At 51.8% G+C, this 12,322-nt stretch overlaps 1 protein-coding gene across 6 annotated transcripts in view; it reads right to left on the bottom strand.

Annotated features, from left to right (window-relative positions):
* Slc25a25 (solute carrier family 25 member 25) overlaps positions 1-12,322 on the bottom strand; it is a 34,854-nt gene that overhangs the window by 2,787 nt on the left and 19,745 nt on the right. For 2 of the 6 annotated variants that reach the window (XM_051166900.1, XM_051166902.1), the window contains exons 2-8: positions 3,863-3,989; positions 3,690-3,777; positions 3,054-3,089; positions 2,742-2,853; positions 1,587-1,745; positions 284-436; positions 60-167 (exon numbers count right to left, since the gene is read on the bottom strand). In XM_051166900.1, coding sequence (XP_051022857.1) covers positions 60-167; positions 284-436; positions 1,587-1,745; positions 2,742-2,853; positions 3,054-3,089; positions 3,690-3,777; positions 3,863-3,989 — 783 coding nt within the window. Of the gene's footprint in view, positions 1-59; positions 168-283; positions 437-1,586; positions 1,746-2,741; positions 2,854-3,053; positions 3,090-3,689; positions 3,778-3,862; positions 3,990-6,485; positions 6,849-12,322 lie in introns of those variants that run through there. The other 4 variants (XM_051166901.1, XM_051166904.1, XM_051166905.1 and 1 more) reach the window with 3 other exon arrangements.

Below are 12,322 nucleotides of genomic sequence, written 5' to 3'. Positions count from 1 at the left end.
CCTCCTCTCTGTGTCCTGCGTCCTCTCTCCTGCCTGCTCCAGGACGCAGCAGCCCTCACCTCCATGGGGTAGATGCTGCTCTGGGCAATGGCCCCCGCCAATGAGCCTGCCACGAGCCTTTCGTGGATCCTCAGTGTCTCCTGATCACTACCAACAAGGCGCTTCATCTAAAACAGGAAGAAACAGAGGGATGGATGCACAGGGGGCCGCAGTTCCAGGGACCTCAGTCCCAGTGACACCATGGGAGCAGCTGCCAGTTAGCGACCCTCTCCCAGGGGCTCACCTGCTCATATGCCATGAATTTGATGGCCGACTCAGGGGCAATTTTGAGGACATTGATGCCGTTGCCCCGCCAGAGCGACTTGGTACCCCCTTCTCGGATCATCTGCGTGAATCCGCCTATGATGCACATGTTGTTGCTGCGGGAGGCATGGACCTGAGGGGGGCAAGAGATGAGAGACTGAGGACTGCCGCTGTCTGCCTTGGGAGGAGCCTCTCTCCTCGCTCTGAGTAATTTAATACAACATCCCGAGGCTTCGGCAGGCAGGAATGGCTGTTCTTGTTTTTTTTTTTTTTTTTTTTTTTTTTTTATGTTATTTATTAGTTAGTTAGTTTTTTGACAGGCTCTTAAACTATGTAGTTCAGACTGGCCTTGAATTTTCAGTCTTCCCAAGTGCTAGGGTTAGAGGTGTGGCCCACCTCAAAAGGGCTCAAGCTTCTGTTTTCTCAGAGGCTCTGGAAGGAAAATGGTTGCTTAAGGCCTAGCTGGGAGGAGGGGCCAGCACATGCTAGATTATAAGCCTAAAGCTCTTTTAAGTCTTTTGCCTCTGTCTGTTTCTGGAACATAGGGGGAGACCCACTTAGTTACTTATGCCTATGGGACAGGGCAGTGCTCACGAGGCACTAACTCCAACCCTGTTAGCTGGGCTGGGAAGTCTGGGCTTTTAAAGTGGGGCCTCAGCTGAGGGAGGAAGGGGACGCTGAGCGACCACAAGTAAAATCTGCTACTTTCCTACTCACCTGCACGAGCACCTCCAGTCTCTCCAGAGGATTTCTGGGGGGGGGGGGTTGCTGTTTCTGGGTCGGCCTCCTGGCACAGAAAAAGTGCCAAGTAGAAGCAAATGGGGTAACCGGTCACTGTTCAGACAGATGTCAAAGTCCACAGGTGGCTCATTTCACAATGCTGCTCTGACATCAGACAAGCTTATCTCTGCCCTGTGGACGTGGACTCGCATGCTCAGCCAAGGTAACGGCCCTGCTCCTGACGGCCTCTGGGTCATGTAAGGATGTGCTCACCCTGCCCTCCATCAGGTGCCCTCTCCATCCAGAGATGCACTTAAGGAACTCAGGCCCCACCACACTCCAAGTAACAAGCCCGCATAAGGTGACAGGCAGCTTATGTTTCTAGGTAAGACTGGAACAGCTAAACACAAAAGTCTCCTTAGGCCTCACCTACTGGTACACTAACTCCAACCCCATTAGCTGGGCTGGCAAGTTTGGGCTTTTGAAGCAAGGACCCCAGCTTTGGTGGGGGGAGCCAAGCCCCCAGTGAAGCATGGGCTAAGATCTGCTTGATTCCCGCTCACCTGCATGAGCACCTTCAGTCTGTCCAGCGGGGCAGTGCAGGTTCTGGACACGGCCCCTGCCCCTCCGCCTGCCACCAGGTGTCTCCACCACATGCCCGTCTGCCTCTCCTCCACTGTGAACTCATCCGGGACGGTCAGATTCTCACCCACATCGAAGATCTATGGGGAAGACAGGCAGACACAGGCAGCGTTACTCAGGACGTCTGCGTGAGGACAGCAGGAACTTTCCCTCTGTTAGGACAGTGGCTGCAGCTCTTGACCTTGTACGTGGTCTAGAGAGGAGCAGGTGATGATGGGGGAGAACGCTACGAAGCTGCTGGGTTGCCCTTTTAAAGGAAGCTTCTGGAATTTCCAGCAAGGACTGCAGGGCTGAACCACAAGGATCAGGGAAGATGGGTACAACAAACCTACAACCCGATATGGGATCAGATTGCCTGCCTGCGGAGCACAATATTATGCAAGGCCCCAGCAAGCAGACTGCTGTGCTGCCTGCCTAAAACCTTTCTGGAACTGGTCCCAGCAGCTCTGCTGGCCTCTGGGCTGTAGGCCAGAGACAGGCTAGCTGTTCTGAACCCTAGAATTGGCCCCTTAACTTTCACCTAAAAAGCCCTGACCTGGCACTGTGGATACAGGGTGGATAAGGCCAGGGCAGCCCAGACAAGAACACCAGGAGCCTTGGGCAGGAGGGTTAAGTCAGAGTGGCATGGCCAAGTGTGGAGCCGCATCTGCGGTCCTGCATGTGGACCCCTGCTAAGGCAGAAGAAAATCAGTATGCAGGCCATGCCTATGAAAAACAAATCCCAAAAAACCAGAGTCTAAATCTATAGCTCAGACTGAACTTTAACTCATGTGCTCCTGGACTCAGCCAGAACAGAGAGAAATGACACTAAAAAAGAAACCCAGGCAAGGTGGAGCTTTCCATAACAAGGTTTCATCCCACGGAGCACAGACCGTATGCTTCTGCGAGAAGCAACGGCATTGTGGGTAGGAAGATCAGGGAACAGTCTTGTTGTCCAGGCTGGTTGCTGCATGGGAAGAGGAGGGGCATGCGGCTCACTGTGTCATCAAGACCCCCACCCAGGCCTAGATGGGAAGGGAATGCCGGATACCAGACGCAGAAGGCTGCTGAGTGGACGGTGGGGTGGGTGGCCTCACCGTAGAGTGCTTCCAGTACAGGATGATCTCAGGGATGTTCTCCACGGGGTGCAGGAGGTGGTAGTCCCTCCACTCGTTCCAGTCGATGGTCATCGTGCCATTCTTGTCCATGCTGTAAGGCAGAAGCATCGTTACTTCCATGTGTTACCCACTTGCCAGCTGTGTGCCCCACCACCTGGATGGGAGGAAGGCAGGTGCCGTGGCCACCGAGGGAACCAAAGGCACAATGCCCATGACAAAGGGTAAGCTGGCCCATAAGAACCCCATTCAGATCAGGGAGGGAGGCAATCACAGGGTGACACAGATACTTACTAGGTGACAGGGCCCCAGAAGTGGCCCGTTCGTATTCTGACAGACAGACAAAGGAGGACGCAGAGGAGAGAGCAGAAACATCACAAATAAATGCTCTGAGCAGGTTAGTAAAGCAAGCGCACACCCGAGGACACTAGGGGCCGGCACAGCGTGAGGAAGTGGGGAGAACTGGGCTCCTGGGGCTGCTGTCCCTGTGGGCAGCTGGCTCTCAGGCCAGCCAGGTACAAACTGTTCTATTTGCAGGGCCTTCTGGTAGCACTCTGCTTATGAGTGAGCCATCTTTCTGGCCAGTATGTGGCTACAGAGTGAAGTACAAGCCACTAGCAGCAGCCCAAGTCAAGGACCACACATGACAAGCCCCTCTCCATCAGGCAGAGAAAGTGTTTGAGGGACACTTCTCGCCAACGTGAAATTCCGACATTTTAAGAGTCGCCGGCAAATGGGCTAACTCCAGATTTGTGACTCTTCAAGTAAGAGTAGGGCTGCAAGCTCAGGAGAAGCTGGCTTTGGGAAGGGGCTCCTTATCCCTCCTCCAAACCACAGGGCCAGTCAGGGAAGCGGGTCAACAGGGAACAGCACGTGGTTAGTCCAGAAGCCTCTAAAACATCCCCTAGGACAAAGCCCGTCCACACTGACCTCTTCAGAATCTTCTCCGCCTGCTGTTCTGAGATCTTGACGCCCAGGTCCCGCAGGGACTGCATGATCTCCTGCGCATCGATCCGCCCTGTGCCAGACAGAGAGCTCTGTGAGCAGGGCCCAGCATCTGCTAAGCCAGGCCTGCCCAGCAGAGGAGCTACAGCCAAACTCACCATCGTTCTTTTTGTCCAGACTCTTGAACACCAGCCTCAGTTTTTTCTCATGATCTTGGAGGTAATGTACAAACTCTTCAAAGTCCAGTTGCCCATCAAGGTCTTTGTCGCCTGCTTGCACAATTTTCTAGAAAACCAAAGTAAAGCCATGAGGTTTTGCTCACTAGCCTCTTGTCACAACGGGGAGATAACTGTTCTCCACAATGACCCGGAATGTCCTATCTCTAAGGATATAGCAGCCTATGGGTATCTTGGGGCATCGTGTCAACTGCCTAGGTTCCCAAAGGCTATCTAGAAGCAAGGGCCCATCCTGCTTGGGTGAATAGAGATGCTCCTATGAGAAAGCCCTCAGAGAGGCCAGCAAGGCAGCCTGGTACTTGATCTTTCCAAGCATTCCCCAGACCAGCCTGTTACACAGCCAGGGTCAGCGGCTTGGCTCCCCTGCAGGGCTCCTAGAAGTAGACTTCAGCCCCATGCTCCCGGCTGAGAGCTGGGGGGGTAGCCTTGGAATCCAGACTCCCTGAGGAACTCTGCTACTTGCCCCATGCCCTGTGTGGCACTAGCCCAGTAACAATTTGGTGGCAAGGGTGGAGGGGCAGACGATGCCTACTTAGCAGAAATGTTGCCAGGGAACACTCTGGAGGCTGGAGGCCAGACAGGAGGGGCCAAGGACAGCTATCTTGGGCTTATGCTTGATGGCACTGCAGCCCAGTCCTGGGTGTCAGGGATACCAGACACAGCCGAGCCCAGATCCCCAGCTTTAAGAGACCCTGATCTGCGGCGGCATCTGTCTTTGCTCAGCAGCTGGAGCTTCCCCACCCAGCATGGGCATGAGGGGGCAAAAGACCTTGCTGAGGCCTCTCCAGCAGCCAGCTCTAAGAGGCACAGGTCACCGTCCCCACATGTTACAAAGCAGGAAACAGCAGTTACAGAGATGGTGTTCACCGGAGGCCAGGGCCATCATGTGCGTTCCGAGCCACCTACAGGTTAACCTCAAGAGCTTGTAGGAAGCCAGGCTTGGTGGTGCACGCCTTAAGTCACAGTACTCGAAGGCAGAGGCAGGTGGACATCTGTGAATTCAAGGCCAGCCTGGTCTACAGAGTGAGGTCCAGGCTAGCAGAATTACAGACCCTACCCCTATGCCCCCAAAAAACTTTTATTTACTTTATTTATTTATTTTTGTTTTTCAAGACAGGGTTCTTCTGTATAGCCTTGGCTGTTCTGGACTCACTTTGTAGACCAGGCTGGCCTTGAACTACAGTGATCCTCCTGCCTCTGCCTCCCCAGTGCTGGGTTTACAAGTGTGCACCACCGTGCCCGACTCACATTATTTGTTTAATAGGAGGGCACTTTGAATCTCCTAAGGAAAATGTTCCTTGGTTCTCTTATGGGCAAATGCATTCACTAGTCAAAATCAACATGCTAAGTCAAAGTGTTTGAGGCAGCTAGGGTTGAGGAGCAGATGAGCCACACACCTAGCCTGCATTCCCAAAGGGTGGCCAGCATGCTTTCCCTCTGACATAGTACCATAGCCACGGACGTAGATCCTTAGGACCCAACAGTGGGAAGGGGGAGGGGTAAGGCTGGCATGTGGGACAGATGGCGCTTCTTGCATACTTCCTGACAACATCTGTGCTCCTGGCCAAAGGGCCACTAACCTCAATTGCAAGGAAAAAGAAAAAAGTTTATATGCCACTTAGGGAGGAGGTCTCTGTCTCTGTCTCTGTCTCATCTCCTGGTCCCTAGGATGCCTGCCACCAAAGTCATCTGCCCTGAGTAGTGCCCCGTGACACAGAGCACCCACAACTGTGCCAACTGTACCCTATCTAAAAACAGCCTCAAAGAACTTGCTGTGAGTTTGATGGTGCCCACCTATAATCCCAGCATTAGAGAGAGTGAGGCAGGAGGATTGCTGAGAGTTTGAGGCCATTCTGGGTTACACACCAAGACCATGTCTGAAGAAATGCCAAGAAAAGCACATGGCTTTAATTCCAACGCTAGGGAACCAGAGCAAGTACCAGGCCAGCCATGGCTACATAGAGACCTAATTTGTGTCTCCATTCTACAATGCACAAAATAACATTCCAGCATGGGGAGGGGCGGCATGAAATTTAGTGAATCAAAGTAACCCTCATAACCCCCAAAGCCGTGGTTGAGTCTCTCTCCTCATACAGGGCCTGGGCTCACTGCCGCCATCCTGTCCCTGGGGCAGCTAAGCACCTGACCGTGCAGGAGGGAATGCTGCCCCATACCCTAGCCCCTCTTCTCCTCCAGCGGGCTTCTAGTCTCTGCCTGGGTCACAGAAACTTCCCTGGCAGTGAGACAGCCCTAGGCCTCTGTGGCACCCTGGGCACTTCAGGAGGCTCCATCTCAGGCAAGGAAGAGCATTCCTATCCAGAGATGCCAGCTCCCACAAACAAGCCCAGCCTTTCTTGGAAACTACACGAAAACCAGTCACCCCCAAGACAGTGACATAGAACTGCTGGCTACAGCCACCGAGGGCTGGGGAAATACCTACATTTCAGGCACTCTTTCCTCTAGGCAGAGAAGCCATGCCTAGCTACCATTTGTTTCTTCCCTGAAAGCCAGCCGCTTCTGCCCCTCACCGCAGCGGCGTACAGACCTGCTTCCACTGGCGGTAAGTGAAGAACTCCTGCGACGGGATAAAGACGCTGAGTTTGAAGATGGACTTCAACTCCGCGGGAAGGCCCTTAGACTCAAAGTACTGGAACTCAGTCTGGGCCTCTCCCATGATGGGCACATACAGGCACAGGCACAGCATGATGAGGAGACCGGGTGCTCAGCCGCCGCCGGGAGCAAGGGCTGGCAGACGTCAAGAGCGGGAAATGCCGGGCTTCTCAGGAAAACTAGCAGGAGAAAAGCCCGGCCTCCGCTGTCACCGGCTGCTAAGTCCTGCCCTTTTACTTAATTGGGAAAAAAATCCGCCCACTCTAAGTGCAGCCAGCAGCCAATGAGCAAGGTCCCAGCAGCTAGCAGTATCGGGTTGCTCAAGAGCAAAGATCAGGAATGACGTCACTGCTTGGTGCAGTTAACTCTTGGAGCCCAGGCAGCAGGCACTCACTGCCTAGGGTTGCAGTCCCATGGTCAAACGAACCTTCACTCCTGGCTGTCAGCCCCTCCAAATAAACAAACAGCCAACAGAGTGCTTTCACGCAAGGTCTTCAACTGCGTCACACTATATAGTAGATTTCTCTTCTTAGTAAATCATTTCCCAACTGAAAATCTGGTGGAAACAGAGCCGGAATTGGAGACCGTTGAAAACTGACCCAGGCTACTGCGGAAGAGAAGTGTGAGTGCCTCATCCCCAGCTGTCCTGGAACACAGACCTCACAAAATCCCAAGCATGCAGTGCCTGGGAACCACTTCCATCAATCATTGGGGTCCTGCGGGTGAGACTCACGGTCCTCAAAGCCCATGCGTACTCAGAACACTGGAAGCTTAGGTCTGATCACAGCCTCGGTCTGATCAGAAGTCTGCCATGCCACCCCAAAGCCTTTGAAAACCAGCTACGATCAAACGAGCCAGGCACAGTGGCTCACAACTCTAATCCCGGCATTCTGGGATTCTGAGGGAGAATCTCCTGTTTGAGACCCCCACCTACGCTACATATTAAGACCTTGTCTCAAAAATGGGGTGGGGGTGGGAACTGGAGAAATGACTCAGGTTAAGAGCACTGGCTGCTCTTCCAGAGGTCCTAAGTTCAATGCCCAGCAACCACATAGTGGCTCACAACCATCTATAATGAGGTCTGACGCCCTCTTCTGGCCTGCAGGTGTACATGCAGAGCATTGTATGCATAATAATATATAAATGAATCCTTACAAAAACAACCGGGTGGGATTGAGACTCAGGGGTAGAACGTGTATGCCACATCGAAGGCTCTGGGCATACTGGATGGACTGATTGGGATGTGCCCGAGAGATTAGTAAAGCACACCTCTAGTTGTGTCCACTATGCGGGAGGATTTCCTTGAGAGCAGGACGGGGTTCCAGAAGCAGAAAGCCAGCTGCTGTAGGCTTGCTCTCCTCTCTCTTTGCTTCCTGGCCATCATGATAGGCTGAAAATATGAGCCGAAATAAATTCTCTCTCCCTTAAACTGGTTTCACAGTGACATAGATCTGAGCAGTTGCTGGGCATGGTGACTCAGGCCTGTAATCCTTGCACTTAGAAGGCTGGGCAGCAGGACTGTTGAGAGTTAAAAGCCAGCCTGAGCTCTATCTATCTATCTATCTATCTCAAAAACGAATAAGATGACTCGCACAAGGCCTCCTCACCGGCAAGACGATGGGGAGATTGAAATTAAACCGGACTCCTCGCCTACACTCACTGCAAATCTTTGCTATGTGGTTGTGGCACTCCTGTTGTTACCATGTCCATCTGCAGCCCAGCTATAGAACCCACCTCTGGGATGGAAGAGGTAGATTTTTTTATTTTACAATATTAACTATCTCCCCCTCTTTCTCCCTCTCCACCCGTGTGTGTGTGTGTGTGTGTGTGTGTGTGTGTGTGTATGCTGCACACAAGCCATGTGCATGCACATGTCATGAGAGGCCAGAGGCACCAAATTCCATGGAGCTACACTTACAGGTGGCTATGGGAAGCCTGGGTGGGTGCTGGGAACTCAGATCCTCTGCAGAAGCAGCACATGCTCTTAACTGTAGAGCTGCTCTCCAGCCCCCAATACATCCTTACCCAGGAGGATTCTTTACCTGCCAGCCTGCATTCTCTTTCCATTCCTTTCTTCCCTACAGATGAGTTGCTGAGGGGCAGATGGCGTCACTATGACAGGGCAGATCGGTTCCACCCCCATTCCTTCTACAGTGCATCCCTCATCCCTTCCTAATATAGACTAAGCCTTCTCATTCCTGGGATGGATTAAAATGGATAGTTAGCATCTGGGGATCAGCAAAAGCGAAAAGATTTTCAACTCCAAAGTGCTCTGTTAAGAACTTGTAAAGAATGCCGGGCATGGTGGTACATGCCTTTAATCCCAGCTCTTGGAAGGCAGAGGCAGGTGGATCATTGTGAGTTCGAGGCCAGCCTGGTCTACAAAGCAAGTACAGGACAGCCAAGGCTACACAGAGAAACCCTGTCTCGAAAAACAAAACAAAAAGAACTCCTAAAGATACCATGCCTTTAATCCCAGCTCTCAGGAGATAGGCAGACGGGTCTCTGTGAAGCTGTGAGTTCAAAGCCAACCTAATCTACACAGAATAATCCTGTGAAGAGGATTCTAGAATCAGACACTGAAACAGAATCTAAGAAACAAGAGGGCATTTTGTGTTTCCTGAGACTTGGAGTGCCCTGGATCTGATGAGAAGGCTCTATCCAGGCAGATTCAGCCACCAAAGAAATGTCCAAATCCAGAACGTTCTGCTTTGGAACTATATTAAGACACACCTTAGGTCTAATGCTGGGGTCCTAAAGACAGAAGGCTATAGCTTCAGACCCTGCATGCCCTGGCCTTTACCTCTTGCCTGACTCACAGAAGGGCCTTTGCCAGAAGTTTCTGGGTAAATGCTGGTGAGATGGCTCAGCAGGTAAAGCTGCTTGTCACAAAGACTGACCCCTTGATTCCTGGGACCCATGGTGGAAAGAGAGCAGATACCCGTCGGCTGCCCTCCAACCTTGAAGCACACAAATGCTCACAAAACTTTAAGTGGACTACAGAGATGGCTCAGAGGTTAACAGCACTTGCTGTTCTTCCAGAGGACCTGGGCTTGATTCTCAGTAACCACATGGCTCACAGCCATCTGTAACTCTAGCTCCAGGAGTTCTAATACCCTCTTGTGGCTTCCAAGAGCATCAGGCATGCACATGGTGCATGGACATACATGCAGGCCAAACACCCATACATATAAAATAAAAATTAATTAAAAAGAAATTTCCAGCTGGGCATGGTGGCACATGCCTTTATCCCAGCACTCGGGAGGCAGAGGCAGGCAGTTCGCTATGAGTTCGAGGCCAGCTTGGTCTACAAAGTGAGTCCAGGACAGCCAAGGCTACACAGAGAAACCCTGTCTCGAAAAACCAAAAAAGAAAAAGGAAAAAAAAATTTCCCAGCTGGTGGTAGTGGTGGTGGTGCACTTTTAATCCTAACCCTCAGGAACAGAGGCAGGAGGATCTCTGTGAATGGGAGGACAGTGTGGTCTATAGAGTGAGTTCCAAGACAGCTAGGGCTACACAGAGAATCCCTGTCTCAAAAACAAACAAACAAACAAACAAACAGGAACTTCCTAGACTATATTGAAGGCCATCCTCCACAGACCAATAGCTTCAGAGAGGCATGGACCATCCTCTGAGATGCTCTGCAAATGATCACCAACGTGTTATTTCACAAGGATACATCAGTTCTGATCCAACATTAGTTTTGCTTCATTTTCTGTGGTGATGGGGACTGAACCCAGGGCCTTGAATGTTAGGCCAGGGCTCTGCAACTGAGCCACAGCACACCCACAGGTCCAACAGAAGTAGTTTTTTATTTTGAGACAGTTTTTCTAGGTAGCTCTGGCTGGCCTTGAACTCAGAACCTTCTACCTTGGTCTTCGGTGTGCTGGGGTTAAAGACATGAACCACTACCATTAGTTTGAGAAACCTTGGGACATTGTTTTCTTTTGCCACTGTGGTTTGAGTGCTCAGACTGTGTTCACTTGAGACCAGGCACACATTTGAATCTATATCCCCAGGAGACAGAGCCGGAGGCCAGCCTGGGCTATACAAGCAGTCTTTGCTGCTGTGCCCAAACCTTATTCCCTTAAAGAAAATAAAGAAAGCAGAGGTCTTCACATGGTAAGCCTAATGTTTAATGAAACACCATCTTATAATCCAGAATTTCATCTTCAACACAGAAATGGACTCCTCCCCAATGAGTCCATCTCTAGGTACCTGGTGTCTGAGGCAACTACTCTGTCCTGGGACTTCAGCCTACAGGCCACTAGGGGCTACTGCAGCCATCTCAGTCATCTTTGCCTAGAGCGAAGCATCCTCGAGAATGACATGACTTGCCCAAGTCCCAAGCCCATGGGTGACAGGACTCAGGCTAAATGGCCAGGGCCAGGTTTGTGTTACAGCAGCCACTTAGCCTAACACTGAGACCTGCTGTGATCAACATAGCATCACACTGAAAATATGAGCCGCATGTGAGGAAACTGTGGCAGCGTCCTTGGGGTCACACTCCTGACAGTTCTAGGCAGCTCATGACCCTTGGGACTTACTTGCTCTCCTTCTTTACTCTAGTTTGGTGACCCAGATCCGTTTCCTGTCCTCTGATGCCCATTCCTATGACTAATATACAAAATCAATGGCGGCAGCACAGGAACCCTTAGAATTCAGTGGCCTCAGATTTCATTTAATAGGTAAAGGACCAGTTCCTTTCATGAGTATTTTTCCATTCGGATCTGCCAGACCCACCATCAGCTTTCCTCATCCAGTCACCCCAGTCACCCTATCATGTGCCTAAGCCCCCAACAGGAACTTCCTGTAAGGGCTGGAATATACTAAGACCGGGCAGCTGCCCTGCCTCTAGGAGTGTAGCACTGGTTCGGAAAGTAGCTCCCCGCCCCTCTGCAATGACTCAGACCAAGCCAGAAATATTATGTGGAAGGAGCCTGGCAAGCCCCACCCCCAAGGCGCTCAAGTGTCATTGGCTGCTCTGTCATTTTATGACCAGGTTGCCATGACAGCCCAGTGTAGCAGGTTTCCTCCGATGAAACCTGCCTACACTTGGTAATTACACACACAATGAGCATAATCCTGGGCTTCCAAGAAGACAGGCCCCTCAGGAGCTAAGCTCCACCGTGCAGGGGCGCCTCCCACCTCAGACAAATGGCTTTCTTTCCCAACTTCGGATTAACTGGGAGACAAAAGATAAAGGAGAAACTGGAGCACCTCCTATAACAAGAGCCTGCAGGAACCCGGCTCTCAGATATGTGTCTGAGAGAGAGTGTGTGCGTGCCGTGTGTGTGCGTGTGAGAAACGGTAATGCAGTGGACAGTGAGAAGCCTGAGAACCACAGCGTGCTGGGCTCCCTGCTGAGGACGGCAGAGGCCGCCCCATCTCGAGTGCACTGTGTGTGGTGCGAATGCTCACGGTTTCCATTCTCCATTACCGACTTGCAGCCCAGAGGTGCTCGCGCTCTCGTTTTGAACCACACCGGCTGTTCTACCTCCCTCTTGCCCTTCCCACGCAACCTACCAACCCATTTTCCCTCCAGGAAACAGAGCCAGTGAACAGTGTGGCTCTCTGCAGGCAGGCTAGAAAGTCGCACCCAAGGCAACAGGGGCAACCCCGGCAGTAGGGTGTCCATAGAAAGCTAGCGAATAGAGCAGTTAATTAAATTTTAGAAATGTAAAGGGCAGCCTGCTAATTCAGGACAGAAGATGAACGGGGCTTGCGGGGGTGCCTCACAAAACTGAGCACACTACCGTTTCCGGTCCCGTG

This window comes from Acomys russatus, chromosome 24 (assembly GCF_903995435.1).
Source record: "Acomys russatus chromosome 24, mAcoRus1.1, whole genome shotgun sequence".
In the NCBI taxonomy this organism is placed as follows: domain Eukaryota; kingdom Metazoa; phylum Chordata; class Mammalia; order Rodentia; family Muridae; genus Acomys; species Acomys russatus.
This window is presented reverse-complemented; position numbering and strand designations above follow the sequence as displayed.